Genomic DNA, 14832 nt, shown 5'->3' with positions numbered 1-14832 from the left:
CGAGCGAGCGTGGGGGAATAGACGACCATGGCGTGGAGAGGCGGGCGGCGTGGGGAGCTGGCCGTGGGAAGCTCAGCGTCGGAGAAGACTGATCGCGCTTGATCCGTTTTGTGCGCTGTTCACGTCCCAGCGGCTGGTCAGTCAACAAATAAGGTAAGGGGAAAGGACATAAGGGGAATAAAAGGCTCCAAAATCCATCTTATGACATTCTAGCAATTGTCGTGTTTCATAATGGTAGACCGGCAAAGCCCTGTTGCAGGATATTATTTCTCCGAAGCCTACTTTTCATAATGCTATACATCCAAAAGGCTCGTTGTGACTGATTGACTTAACAACAAAAACAATAGATACTGATTGATTTAACACCAAAACATCACATTTGCGACCAAGTACCAGGGGTTGTAATTCTGCGAAATGACTACACGAACTTGTAGTTCCTTATTATGATGTCATAAATAGTTGTAATCTCCACATAATATATGCTAACAGGATGGCAGAACAGAAGCGATCGCTTCATATAAGATGCACAAGCAAGAAAAGATCAAAACATATCTCCACGTACTCAATATTACCTGGGTCGCAAAAAAAAAAAGCATGACCTTCTCCATTGCAACATGGAGAGCAAACTTGCAATCCTGGGTGCTCGGCTGGTGTCCAATTGGAGTTCCTATGTGCAGCGGCCAAACTTCCAGTTACTTCTTTTCTCCCGTAAAAGGGCTAGTATTTTCATGCTCAACAAGGTGTTTCTCATCAACTTTTTACAAAGTCAAGTTCACACATAAACTATCCTCATACTGCCAACACTTACAATAATCAAATCCCGTATGAAGATCACTTCTTTTCCTTTAAGCCAAGGTACAGATTTGCCCGTCCAATTTGCATTTCCTCACCTGAGTTCTGCAGTTTCCGTTGCAGCAAATAGACTCATCTCGACTGTTCACTCACAGATATCAAACTCCCGGTCATGTCTCAAAGATGCCCTTCACATATATCATCCCCTTCTCGCTGAACTTGAGCTCCTTCCTCATCTGCTCAACTTGGACGTCATCACCCTGCACAAGGATCTCAGATAAGCTCCCATCGTCGGATAGGATCATCTTGACCTTGATCTCTTCTTTCCTTGACGCTTTTGTCCAGTAGTACACTCCCCTGGACCTCATGAAGTGTCAGTTACTACAGTTGTACTGGAAGATTCATTCTGAATTGCTGGGAGTTGAGTAGCAGAGACATACGCCAAGGGGCTTAGGGTCATAAGCCAGAACCAGTTGTTGCCACCTTCTGGGACAGCGATTGATAGAACGAGCCCAACACTCCCAAGGCTAATGCAGGTGCAGAAGGTTAGCAGCGCTGCCTGCCCTCTGCTTGGTATCATTGTGCCCTCAAATCTGGTTCAGAAGCACAATATATCTCAGTTCAGGTTACAAGGTATTCCCATGTGGAAGAAAATTCATAAGCTTGTGCTGGATTACATGTGACCTGCAATTTCACACTACGGAAGACAATGGTGACAGGACAAGCTGCTAAGTGGCTACACTACTACCATACAGCTACTAATCAACAGATCAGACAAAAATGTCATTTTCTTCCAAGTAATGGTTGCTATATTTTTTTTTCAATACATGCCTCAACATTCTGTAATGTAAAGCGCTGCAAAAATAGAAGTAATACTCATTTGCATATTCCTATCACGATGAAAACAATGGGTGCTTGAAACACCAAATTACTGTCTCCAACACTAGATGAGGATTGATGGGAACTTAGAGTTAGCTTCGCAGTAGAATCAAGAATCACACAGCATAGCTAAAGCCAAGCTAACTAGAGTTTTATTCATAAAGAGAAAAGCATAGCCAAACTACGTATTACTGCAGCAGGACACAAAGCCAGCACACAACTTACGTGATGACCTCCCCACGGTCTGAGACGGTGAAATTGTTGCGGGTGAAGAACGACAGGATCTCTCCAGCCACCTGATTTGGCGCCATCGACTGCCCTTCCTCTTTGATAAATGTCTTTTGCACAATCTGCATCCACCAATTTGGCATACATGACAAACAGTGCTGCTGAATTTTGGTCAAGGACCAAAAAGAAAAAAAAGGGGTCCAGAAACCCACATAAACCTCTGAACTAGCAGAGTAGCAGCTATAGTTTAGTCACTATGAAACTGTTTGTGATAAAACAACTTTGCCAATTGCCATCAAGAGGACAACTAATAAATTTTAATTATGCAATGCAGTGCGGTCCCTATCGGGCGTGGTGGTGGCATCTTGGACCATGCAAATCAAATAAGAAAAGAAGAAGGTATATCAGCTTTTGCCGACACCACAAGCCCACTCCACTACCACTACCCACATCATACAGCACTAGCAGTCACATCTCGCAAAGAAAGGAAGAACGAAACCTACTTCAGAGCTAATCACAGAAGATCAAACCCGTGTGTACGCTCGCCGAGACACAAGATAAGCTCATCCAGGAGCCAGAGTTACCCAATTCAGATCAGCAAGCAGGCACCAGCAAGTCTGGCACGAGCACAGCGCACCAAGACGTTGGTGCGGTGCGCGCGTGCGGGGGCGAGCAAAGACGGAGGCAAGCAGCAACGGAAAACGGAAGAGGGGAGAGGTGCACAGGGATGGATCCGAGACCTTGGACTTGACGGAGCGCTTGATGAGGGACCACAGCCCCGGCACGGAGAGAACGAACAGCCCCAGCGACGTGTAGTAGCTCGCCTGCGAGTACCCTGTCCCGCCGGCGGCCACCGCGGCCGCGGCGTCGAGCAGGACCGCGGCGCTGTCCAGCGACGCGCGCGCCGGGGCGGCACGGACTCTCCTCCTCGGACCGTGTCGCCGCCGGGGGCGCGCGGAGACCGCCGCGCCCCGCGGCGGCGCCGGCGGCAGGGCGCGGAGCGGGAGGAGGAGGCGCCTCGCAGCCGCGGCGGTGGTGGCGTCCATTTTGTGCTGGGGATAAGGGCGGCCGCGGCCCGCGGGGGTGGGAAAGCGGGGAGGGTGTGCGTTCATAAAGTTGGCGGGGCCCGTGTGTAAGTGACTGCGGTGCTTTTGTCCACGGGCTCTTGAGGAGGGGACTGAAACACGTAGAAGAATAATTGCCTGCAATATTTCTTTTCTTTTTTGTCAACACCTGCAATCAGGAGTTATTAAAAGTCACTCCAGATTGGAGCCACGAGAGAATTCGAGGCATTGCTGGCTTCTTCACGCGGTGACACGTGTCTCTATACATTTTGCAAAAACGCCCACCAGTTTTTTTGGTAATCAACCCGCAGTCCTTGACATTTTGTAAAGAGCCCCCACACCGAAACGGCCAAACCCTAATCCCCTCCGGCTGCTCCTACGCGCCGATGCGGCTCGCCACGCCGCCCACTTCGCACATCTTGGCTCGCCGTCGTGCTCCTCCCCCTCCACCATGGACCCCTGGGGCGCGGCTCCCGTGGGCAATGGCTCGCCGGGCGAGCGCAACTCCGGCCGTGGGCGGGGCTCCGGCGGGCGCGTGGCCGAGGCTGTGGTGGTGCTCGCGTCCTCCCTCCCCAGATCTCGTGTGGCAGCTCCGATTTCGGCATCCCCCGAGATCCATTAAGCGAGGCGGATTGTGGTGCGACGGACCCTGAGCCCTCTACCTCTGCGAGCTCGTCAGTTTATCGGTGTGCCTTCCTCGTCAGATCCCACTGGATCTAGAAGCAGGGAGATGGGCGCGTGCTGCTCCTTCAGCTGGTCGTTCCACGACCACGCGTTGCTACTACTTCCCTCGGCGCACTCGATCTGGTGAGTCCTTCGCAGATCACCTGTACAGAGGCATATCAATTTTCAAACTATATATGCTAAAGCCTACGAGTTATGATTTGTCCGGGTAAAACTATGTGCTTCGTTGTCATGCCTTGCTTAGTTTCTATCTGCATGAAACATCGAATTGTGATAGGTGGCCTGTTTTAGCTCAACACATATTATTGCGTGAGTTAACTTTGGGCTTCACACCTATGATAGTTGATAGATATATCTCTGATGGCGAAAGACAGTAATCGGTCTTAGGCTCAGTCTCAGCTCAATCACGATGCATCTTGTGTTCCTTGCTAAATGAAATTATATCAATCTGCGGCTTGTGTACCTTCTTTGCATCTTGTTTACGCTTATTGTTTTGTTCACAAGGTGTAGTTTCAAATCTGTCTTGCAGTATTCCTGTTCGATGATAATAGTCGTGGTCCTAGCGGTCTTACAGTCAAGAAGCAAAGGAACACTGTTAGAAGATAATCTGGACACCCAGTAGGCCTGCAGAGGTGAGTTCCATCCTTGCCTCTTTTTTATGGCCTCATGGCAGTCATATTTCTTGGTAGTATCTCATAAGAAGTTTTTATGGACTAACCAAGGAGATCTCGGCTGCACCATTGCAAGGGAATCTTATTAATTATTTAGGTGTGTTGTCAGTCCTCCCTTTAACTGATTTAACAACAACCTCTTAATTGATAACCAATGAAGTGCTTACCCTGTGCACCGTTCTTCTTTTAACAAACCAATTTTATTAACAGCAACATGCTGTAAGTAGGGAGAAACACTTCTATTGTAGAGAGGATAGTGCCAACTACAAGGGGCATATTGATACATTTGAGTCTGGTTTGTACATGAGACAGCTAGATGCAGAGAATTTGAGCTGGAGGCTATCCTAGCTTGTTTTGCTATCAGAACTATCAGTTTGTAACTTTGTGTCCTACCACACATTAAATTATGTATCTTGACAATAGTTACTTGTATACTATACCATAAAATCTTAAATGAGTATAATCTAATAAATGGATTTTTTAAATGAGCCCATTGCAGGTATCTTTTGGTTTCTTGAAAATTGATATCTATTGAATTAAACAACACCCACGGTCACCATTTTAAATCAATTTTGGATTTTTTTTTTCCAATAATCTGAGAGCGACCTTGATTATGGGCCTTGAGATTCAACCATCCTACATGTGTAGACTGCAGAATTTGTGTAGTACTGTAAGTATTACCTTTGCTACTGGCATTCTGGATTTTCCCTTTGGACATGTGGGTTACTCTTGGAAGGAAGCACAGGATGTTATAGTTGAAAATTGTTTTGGGAAAATGAGGACAAACAGAATGTATTATGGACCAGTGAATGTTATGTTGTGCATTAAAAAATATCATTTAACATTTCCTTGGTAAATGGCTACTGCCTCAATGGTTCTTTGTAGATTATTGTGAGCTATATTTCTGTTTTTTCTTTTCTTTTTTTATGGCTTGCATCTATTTTCTATGACGTTGCTCTGATGTGCTGGGTGTGCCAAATTGTAGATCATTTGGTGCTGATATGACCATAAAAAAACTGTTGCTGATAGGGCTTTGACTACATTGTTCTGATGATGATACTCGCGATTTGATTTTTCATGACCACAATGGCCATTGCTATATGAGGCTACCGGATTATCCATGTAGATGTACCATTAATCCATTAAATTCATAATGGAGGATAGGTTGTCTTTGGTCTATGGAATTAAACTATTGTCAGCGAGTGAATTCTTTTGTTCTTTTGGTCTTCTCTCACTCCCTGAAAGTAGTTTTGTGATCTCATAAGTTTTACTTACTCATCTGTGGCCTTTGTAGTTTTTTACTTGTCAACTCAAGATTATAAATCATTTATGCCTTTATAGGGAATTAGCCATTATAATTTTTGTTGTTGATGAATAAAGCAATTCTCTGATGAACCCACTAAAATTAAAGTTATTGAAGAGGAGTCACGGTAGGGCGCCCAAAGGGCGCTTTGGAAGCACCACAACATTCTAAGCATCGGTGGCTTCCTGGCGTGTTGATACTTGTTGCTGCCTATTTTGCAAAAAGGTCCTTCGACTTCTCTGAATCAACCCGTAGTCCCCAATTCCGCTCCCAGCCCCCAGTCACAAACCCTAACTCGACTCTCAAACTCTTCAGCCCTTCTCTCATGTCCGCCCCCCGCCGCTGCCGCCGCCTCCTCCTCAGAATAGACGTGGGATGGGGGGAAATCGGAGAGGAGCACCCACGGATACTGCATGCAGAGGGATGGTACCGCCGCCTCTACTGTTGCCGCGGCCGTCCCACCGCCTCGCGGCCGTCCTTGCTCCTAGCTCAGCGGCACGTCCTTGTTTTTAAACCTTTCCATTGTATTTCTGAATTTCTAATCGCTCTTTTCTTTGGTGCAAAGTAAAGGAAAACTAGCAGCTTTAAGCTTCAGCTGACACTTAAGCCAAACTAAAATATAAATAGAGTCGTATAATAATGGAATGATGCTCAGATATGGGAACTTGTGAGGTTCTTTTCTTTCTAGCATTTTTCTTACCACAATAGTGATAACTCTCTTTACAAGCCTTCTCCATATATTTGTGGAGCTACTTGCTTTTCACATACCCATTTTAATAGCTTTAGGTATTCCTTTGGGTAATTTGTAGACAGATTAACTGTGCCTAGCCTGAACTTACCTATTCATTATATTTATGTTTATTTATGTATTATTGTTCTTCTATTGTTGTGCTGTTTTGTAGAGGTTGGAGTTGTTGCTACTGTATGTGCATCTACAACATTGCAAGTGTTTGTCATCCCTATTGATAACTGAACCTGCACTTTCCTGAAATTTTATAGAATTTCTGCTGGCCCTTAGGTATTCCAGTTTTCATTTTCCATGTTTTGTCAATACCTTTGAATTCAAACCTTTCATCATGAAAGTTGGGATTATTTCAAAGCATGTCCATCTAAGTCATTAGTAATAAATGGGTATGCAGTTTGCTCCAAGAAAATCTACCATGTAGGCATTGATGTTATATGCAGGTTGATAGCAGAAGATCACTATCAAGGTTAGGTAGGCAAACGGTATCACTTGTCTGATGTGTGTGTGCTCTACTGCTATTTAAATTCTTACAGTAAGTAAAGATCTTGTCTATTACAGGTCTCTCCATTAATGACTTCGATGCTCTATCAGATTTTAACCTCAGATATTCTGATAAAGCATATAGGCGAGAGTAGCATCTTATACTTTTATGTGTTGTTAGATGTTCTGATTTGAAAATCGCATTGAGATGTCTAAATTTACTTCTCCAGTTGCTTGCGGATCTTGCTCATATGAGATGTACGAGTTTATCTCTGGCTCTTGTTAGATGGTAGAAAGCAGCAGGCAACTTGTTTTTTTTTGCTTGCATTACAGTAAGCAGGTTGCTTTAGATCACCACACTACAAATGCTCCTTATAGCAATGTATAGCTCAGGATAGAAATAAAATGTGTTGCGCTATTATTTATGGTCAAAATGTCGAACATTGCTTTCTAAGAGCAAGGTTCATACAAGGCACACCTTCCCCATCAATCCCAGGTGCTCTGTTGCCTTCACCATCTCATCATGATCCTGCTCTTGACCATGGGTGCCCTTGAGGTAAATTTTCATCCATTAAATTATACTTAAGTGATTCAATGTCTATATTAGACATGCATTCAGCGTGTGTTTAGCATGCACATGTGTTAAATTCTTAATTTTAGAAAACGAATAATGTCGCCCTCTTTAGTGAGTATAAAATAACATTTTGAGCCTCGTAGGAGGGTGCAGGCAGCGGTCGGAGGTGTATACGTGGGACTGCTCAAGTGTGGCGCTGGGGATCAGGAGGTACTGGTGCCAGGTCAGAGCATGTAAAATGCACTTAGTAGCTAGAATATGTAATATTAGGAGTAGATTATACATAGATATATGAACCAAAAAATTAGTTCCAATGTATAGACCTCTTACAAAATTATTTTTGAATTGTGAATTCACCCACTGCAACTAGATTTGCACAAGATTGGTTTGATTTGCATCACCACTTATCTGTGTTTGTTTCTCTTATTGAATTAGGTTTGATTTGCGCCATTATTATTTTGTTCCTGTAGCAATGTATATCTAGCAACACATGGAAATAATCCCCCCTTGTCTTAATTTGGAATTAGCAATGAACAACTCCCTATTAAACTTTGTGTTGCTTCCATTGCAATGCATGGCTAATCACTTATTTATGTAAATATGACTCAGAATATTATATTGTTAAGCTCTATTAAAATCTATTTGTCTGTTTATTTTGATCCACTATTTTTTCATATTATGTTGAAAATTTTAAAGTTCCCGTAGCAATTTTATATGTATATTCACGTGTGTATCGCATGGTATCCTTATATGTGTATGCATGTGGTTGTTTCCTTCTAGAACTCACCCATCACCCAAAAAATCTGTGAAGAAACTTTTCTTAGATGGAGATACCAACAAAGATGTTCGTGACAACTCGGAAACCAAGACACTGAAAAATGTGAATAGGAAAAGGTTGGCATTGCTGAAAACTATTTTATGTATATTCACGTGTGTATCACATGGTACCCTTATATGTATATGCATGTGGCTGTTTCCTTCTAGAACTCGCTCTTCGCGTGTGTATCGCATGGTATCCTTATATGTATATGCATGTGGCTGTTTCTTGCTGTATGGGATCAAGTTGTTAATGCATAGTGTTATTTTTCCAAAGTGTGAGATTACTAATGCCAGTAGCTCATCTCAGAAACTTGAATCTCTGCATAGAATCTCAGACTCCAAGATGTACATGTTGCCTAAAATTATAAGCTCCTTTTTTCCTGTTATGGTCTGATTCTATGCATAAAGTATCCATATGTAGTTTAGTCAGTATGCAAATTTAAAAATCAAATGCTCTACACCTCAGTTACTGCTACAGTGGAGCTGTCCGTTTGATTTATAAATGAAATCTGGACTATGCCCATACTTGCACTCTAATTCCGATGCAATACTTAGTGTTCCATACCTATCCGGTCGAATTGGGTGAATTATCTTTGTAGACATTTATCTTAAGATGTTTTATTCGTGTGAAATAACATGTTGTCATTCTCATAATTACGTGGCGTGTGCCAGTTGCAATTTATGGCTCCCAACATTACGCCTCATTCTCTTATGTTTACAGTGCACAACTGAAGATAGTTGATCGGAGAAGGATGATCAAGGTGCTTTTGCCTCTACAAGCTGGACAACGGATGCTCTTTTGGTTTCTCGGTACTTTATATATGTACTCTCTAATGATCGCCAGTGTATTTGGATCGGCATTCTAAGCTACCGACTATAGTGTTTGGTAGTCATGAATACCGATCGTGGACTGTAATGACATGGTATGTGATGTATGGCTAGATAGAACCATAATGGCTACAGAAGCCGTGCATATAGTGAACGATTGTGTAGTATGTGCTTGAACAGGACCATAACGGCTGTGAAGCCCTCATGTTCGTTGTTTGTGGATGCTCCATTTCTTCTAAGTTAAAACATTAGCGATAAATGTGTTTCGTAACATAGTGTATATCTGTTGTTCACATATTGTTTTTTCAGTCATTGTAGGGCGCCCGAAGGGCGCTGAATGATCTAGTATTTCTTTAACAACACTGCAAAAGTATGGATTCTCTTCATTCTTAAAAAAAACTCAAAAAAGTATGGATTAGTGGCGTGAGTTGATAGACGGAATTAAGAGCCTGATTAATTCGCTACCAAAATTTATCGTACTAAAGATTTGGCAAGCCAAAAAATAGGTAAAAAATTTACCAAACATTTGACAAGATAATTGTGAGAAGTTGGCAACTTTTAGTAGCCAACCAATCATTAACCAAAACCATGGCTTGTCAAATCCTTGGTATGGCAAATTTGGTAATCAACCTGTTTGGCAACTACGTGAAAAGAGGCATGTCAATTTGTGGTGGGAATTGATAGACAAAATTAAGGAGGAAAATTAACTCTTGTTTGGTTCATAGAGGTAAATAATAAAATGAATTAAAGAGGAAATTTATATCCCCTATGTCCCTATGGGGGTTGAATTCCAGAATTCGCTTCGCTAAAATTTGGTTTATGTTGCTGCTTATACTGATTTGTTGTGAGAATAGTGTAAAGGCAAAATATGATCAACGATGAGGATCTACTTTTCTTTTATTAAGAAAACAACTCCGACCAAATTATCACCCCTCCTCTAGGGAATTGATTAGTGAGAGTTGACCCTCTAAATTTCCCTTCTCCTTCCCACTAAAAGTCTCATTCCCATATAAAACAAATAAAAAATTTTAAATAAAAAATTTTGTAAACTCCTATCTCTAGACTCTCATTCTTACTTTCAATTATCTCTAGACTTCTATTCCTGCTTTCAATTACCCCCAACCAAATGAACAGTAACGAGAGGTGAGCTTGGAAGTCACTTCGTACAATGGTGGTACTCAAGAGATCATCAGACTTGTCATTACACCCTGCGCCAGCGCAATGCCATGGTCCAGATATGGAGCGCAATGTCATTACACTCAAGAGATCTATTTAGCAGTACTCATCTATTCAGCAGTATTTTTCTCTCACAACAAATCAACGAACACAGTCGTAACTTTTCAAACAAGCGAACGAGCTCTAGCAAATGCTTCTAGCAGACAACTACGTAGATTGCACAGGTACAGCAGGTAATATGAAGTTACCAGATGTCCAGATTGCAGGGATCCAAACAAAAAAGCATTTTTCAGGGGGAAGATAGAAAACTCATCTGCACTGTCCAATGATAACACGAAAGCTTCAGTGCTTTCCTATTCTATTAATAAACGCTACAAGAATCTCACAACTCACATACTATCATCATAACACAGCATTACGATATGGCACCACAAAACTTATGAGAAAGGCACATTAGATTAACTGTTATAATAAGTAGATAAATAGTACTATTGAGCCATCTATCCCGCAGGGGTGCAAAGTTTAGTCTCTTTTAACAAGTCAACAAAACGTCAAAACATTAAATTCGTGCACATAAGGGCTTTATTCATGTGAACCTCCATCGTTTATCTGTATGTGCACTTGCTGCACGGCTCGATAATCTTCAGGTTCACAGATGGGGGCACTCCTGCCTCAATGTATCTTTCAATGGCAACACGAGCCTTTCCAGCCTCTACAAGTGCCTCCTCAGTGAGTGGCCAGCACCTATCAATGTTGGCAAACCTCCTGTCATGGCCACGGGTAGTGTCTAACGTAAGACAGTCTAGCGACCTTGCTTTCTGCATAATGTGGATAGTGAGCTGGACCATGCTCTTTGCGGAGCAAAACCCTGTTATCATCACATTCTTGAGGTTGTCGTGGTAGCAATCTGAGAGGCATTGTAGTAGTGAGGAATCACCATCAGGATCTTCGAGAATTGAATCGTGCCTAATGGTTGGCATCGAAATCTGCACAGGAATAAAGTCAGTGTCTCTTCCATGATAACTAAAAGGTTCAGTTAGACTGGATACACCAATCTTCGCCACAAACATGTAATTCACTTGTAACAACCATGGCTAAGGAAATATCCAGCAACAAGTAAAATCCAGTTCCCAATCAGCAAGTAATACTTGGTTTCCACTTTTTCAAATGCTTTGTGCTAGAAAGCTGAACCCGACCAGGCAATCAAAAATTTGCCAAAGGAAATCAGGAAAGGACTAAACTCATCATCATTCTAGTAGCATGGGAAATCTGGAAGCACTGGAATGAATGTGATTTTAATAAGACAAGGCCAAATGTCTGGACAATCTTATGCAGATGAGTGTGTCCTCTGGTGCTCAGCCAAAGAGAAAGATCTCCAGGAGCTTAATGTGGTTATGTGATTTCTGTGGTTATGTGATTTCTAGTTCTGGAGTTTCTTGTCCCCTGTTCTGTTTTTTCCCCCTCTTGATTGAGGCTGTCTTTCTTTTAGGGGTTGTTTGGATCTCCAGTTTTACAAAAAAAAAAAACTTCCATAAAATGTGCTTTACACTGCTCCTAAAAAATTGTTTGGATCACCCAACAAACTCCCGTAGAAGGAAAACCCAATTTTCACAAAACCCAAAAAACGCGTATTAGTAAAAAACGACTCCTGAGCGTTTTTCTGAGAACGTGTATTGGATAACCATGATTTTCTCGTCTCACTGTTTTTGCGGTTAGCAGATCCAAACATATCTTTAATAAAACACATGCAAACTGACATAACTACCTAAAACTGGGTTTTCTTAAAAACTGATTAAAACTCGTTAAGCGCAAACATGTTTATATTTTAGAGATCCAAACAACCACTTAGTTTATCCTTATGTGTGTTTGGGTGTATTTCTGTAAGCTTGTGTCTGGGTCTGTCTTTGGGTGGGAGAGAGTTTTCTCTTCCACTCTTGTGTTTCTCTCCTCTCTTATATTAATGAAATGATAAGTAGATCTTCTGCACATTTGAGAAACAGAAAAATCTGAACTGTCAGGTGTCTCAATCTGAGACAGCTAGGTTCAGAAACAAGTACCACAGATAATTGCTAATTTTGTTTTCATCATGGGCAGCTTTTTCAGAGGTAAATGAAGACTTACACGTAAGATGAACGTCTCCAAGGCAGGAGATGCATCAAGAAAAGATACCAGGGAGCTAAAGTCGAAGTCTGGAGAAAAATTTGAAGCAGACAATGTAATCTCCAGGAACTTCAGCTGGAGGAATTTGCCTAACGTCATTGGTGTATTGATAGTCTGAAGACAGAGATATCCAAAGGTTAGTCATGCACAAAATATTATTTATTGAGTACTGCGAACATACAACTATTCTATGGCACTTTGCTGCCATAAAAAATGGCTTAATTCGCAAGCATAAAACTTACCTCATCAATAGTTGACAGAAATAGAGTTTGGAGATTTGGCACAATGAATGGAAGATTGGTAATAGCGTAATAAAGTGCATTGGATGAATAGTGACAGTCAAATCTTATTTCCTTCACTTGCAATGCATGTCCAAGTGAGATATGTATTTGGTGTCCTGTACAGGAGAAAGTTGAGAGATTTGGGGCATTGCTGTCAATCATCTCCAGCATTTGGCAGTCCAACACGCTCAGGATATTAAGCTTTTGAAGCTGACTAGGTATCTCCAAGCAAATTATATTATTGCAGTTTGAAAGGGAAATTTTCTCCAAAGCACAAGAATTGGACAGAAAACATAATAGTTCCTCGCCACTGATGTCGACCTCATACAAATTCAAATTTGTCAGGCTACTCATGCAACCAACTTGTGCCGTGGAGTGAATAGAACACCCAGAAAGCATCAAAGACTGAATGGAGCTTCCCCTCTCAGTAGATAAAAGAGAACATGGAAAACTGTACTTGATGTCACCAATTTCAAACAATGATAGTTCAAACTCTTTAATCCCAGGTGTCATGGCAACTTGAATCCAGTGATCAAGATAACTGGGATCTATAGTGGAACAAGGGTAGCTTTGTAGTCTAAATTCCTTCACTCCCATGCCAGAGTGATTCTGCATAATGTGCTCAACTCTAGTGATAAAATCTGTTGTTAATTCATCATACCGAGATCCATATTCATTTATGCATAGTGAATCAACAGAAATGATGAGATTGGGATAGCATCTCCAAGAACGCAGGAAAGCAAGAGACACGCAGGCAGCCTGAGCAGCATCTCGCATTGGCATAAGGGCGTGTATCCGATGAAGAATGTCCTGCACAAGCATGAAATAAATAATAAACACCGCAAAATAGATGTAGTAATAATGCTTCCTTTGTTGAAATGAAAAGTACGTGGAACATCCTATCGAATTATGTAGTCATGTTTACTTTTTGTTAACAATCATATACTGTTTTTTTAACTGCCCATAACCTCAGGCATCCCCATCTTTTAATGATGAAATCATAACCCATAGCCATACCCACTTGAGGAGGGTCACAATCACACCTTGGATACACAGACCCTTCAACTTGCAAAGGAACTCTAGACTTGATAGCGTTCACTGGATATCAGATGGAGTGATGGACCAACAAATTCCTATAATCCAAAATCTACCTAGCTCTAGCAGTGAACACTGAATTTTTGTTTCCCACACTTAAAATTACATAGGCAATCACTATAAAGATCTCATCACATACCTCTGGAAGCTGGACCTGCGATCCAACTATTTCGCCGCAGTGAGAATCAGGCTTTATTTCAGCAGCCGAACAGGACGACCCCTCACCTGGAAATCAGAATATCAGATAGGTCATGAACTCATGATACAGAAGGGAAACTGGCATGAAGTGGCAGCTGCAGCTGGCTAGCTGCACAAGCCATGTAGGTTCGGTAACCAAAATCTTGCTTAACAATAAACTGTAAGGAACTACTCCCTCCATCCCAAATTGTAAGCTTGCCATCTAACATACACATCCAGATGCATGGGAAAATTCATGTATATAGAAAAGCCAAATCGATTTTCAATTCAGAACGGAGGTAGTAGGATTTAAGGGTTTCATAACCACAACTGTCACAAGGGAGGAAATACAGATCTATGCACATAATTTCAGCAACCTTCGTCGTATAAACCATGGGACGAACAGGAGGCATACCAGTTATCGCATCATGGTTGCGCACCTCCATCTGCTGAGGTTTCCCCATGTCCGCCATCCCCAGATCTAATCCAAAGCCACCGATGCTCCCTTTGCTCTTGCCGGTTTATATGTGCTGAAAAGCGCAAAAGTACAACGGCGGCGCCGTGGGGTGCTGCTGCTGCGACCCTCGAGCAGAGGACGGGAGTCTGGTAGCGATTTTGCCTACTCTCTCATAAGAGCATCTCGGACAATTGGAATTTAGAGTTTACCAAGTCTCTAAATATTTTGCCAAAGAAAAAATAAGTTTATCTTTAAGTATTTGACATTTTTGACTTGGCATTTTTCAAAATAGTGGACTTAACTATTTTTGTTCGGGATCTTTTTTTTTTGTTTGGCGCGCTTCGCGCGAGATTTTTCCTCTGCGTGAGAATTTTCGTCGTCCGTCGCCGCCAAGGAGAGAACGCGGCGATGGATCGTAT

The 14832-nt window shown here is 42.1% G+C and overlaps 3 protein-coding genes across 19 annotated transcripts; 1 reads left to right on the top strand and 2 right to left on the bottom strand.

The window, feature by feature from the left end:
- LOC8083165 (protein COFACTOR ASSEMBLY OF COMPLEX C SUBUNIT B CCB1, chloroplastic) lies at positions 416-2960 on the bottom strand. Its single transcript, XM_002449551.2, has 4 exons — positions 2640-2960; positions 1897-2021; positions 1233-1385; positions 416-1149 (listed from the first exon to the last, which is right to left on the bottom strand). The coding sequence occupies exons 1-4, from the start codon at positions 2943-2945 to the stop codon at positions 963-965; spliced, it is 771 nt and encodes a 256-aa protein (XP_002449596.2). The 5' UTR covers positions 2946-2960; the 3' UTR covers positions 416-962.
- LOC110435817 lies at positions 3090-9347 on the top strand. Of its 17 annotated transcripts, XR_002453672.1 has the most exons (6): positions 3090-3770; positions 4177-4279; positions 6524-6639; positions 6807-7402; positions 7564-8314; positions 8961-9347. XR_002453672.1 is itself a non-coding variant. In XM_021461870.1 (4 exons), the coding sequence occupies exons 1-4, from the start codon at positions 7370-7372 to the stop codon at positions 9103-9105; spliced, it is 372 nt and encodes a 123-aa protein (XP_021317545.1). In that variant the 5' UTR covers positions 6524-7369; the 3' UTR covers positions 9106-9347. The 17 variants fall into 17 exon arrangements, 1 of the variants encoding a protein (XP_021317545.1); XR_002453677.1 differs by lacking the exon at positions 6524-6639 and having other exon boundaries at positions 7343-7402; XR_002453667.1 differs by having other exon boundaries at positions 6524-7402.
- LOC8083163 lies at positions 10681-14594 on the bottom strand. The gene is made up of 5 exons (XM_002449549.2): positions 14372-14594; positions 13919-14004; positions 12646-13494; positions 12365-12517; positions 10681-11229 (listed from the first exon to the last, which is right to left on the bottom strand). Exons 1-5 carry the CDS (start codon positions 14427-14429, stop codon positions 10849-10851), a joined length of 1527 nt encoding a protein of 508 aa, XP_002449594.1. The 5' UTR covers positions 14430-14594; the 3' UTR covers positions 10681-10848.

The sequence above is a fragment of the Sorghum bicolor genome, chromosome 5 (genome assembly GCF_000003195.3).
Source record: "Sorghum bicolor cultivar BTx623 chromosome 5, Sorghum_bicolor_NCBIv3, whole genome shotgun sequence".
Lineage (NCBI taxonomy): Eukaryota > Viridiplantae > Streptophyta > Magnoliopsida > Poales > Poaceae > Sorghum > Sorghum bicolor.
The sequence above is the reverse complement of the archived record's forward strand: the minus strand, read 5'-3'. Positions and strand labels throughout refer to the sequence as shown.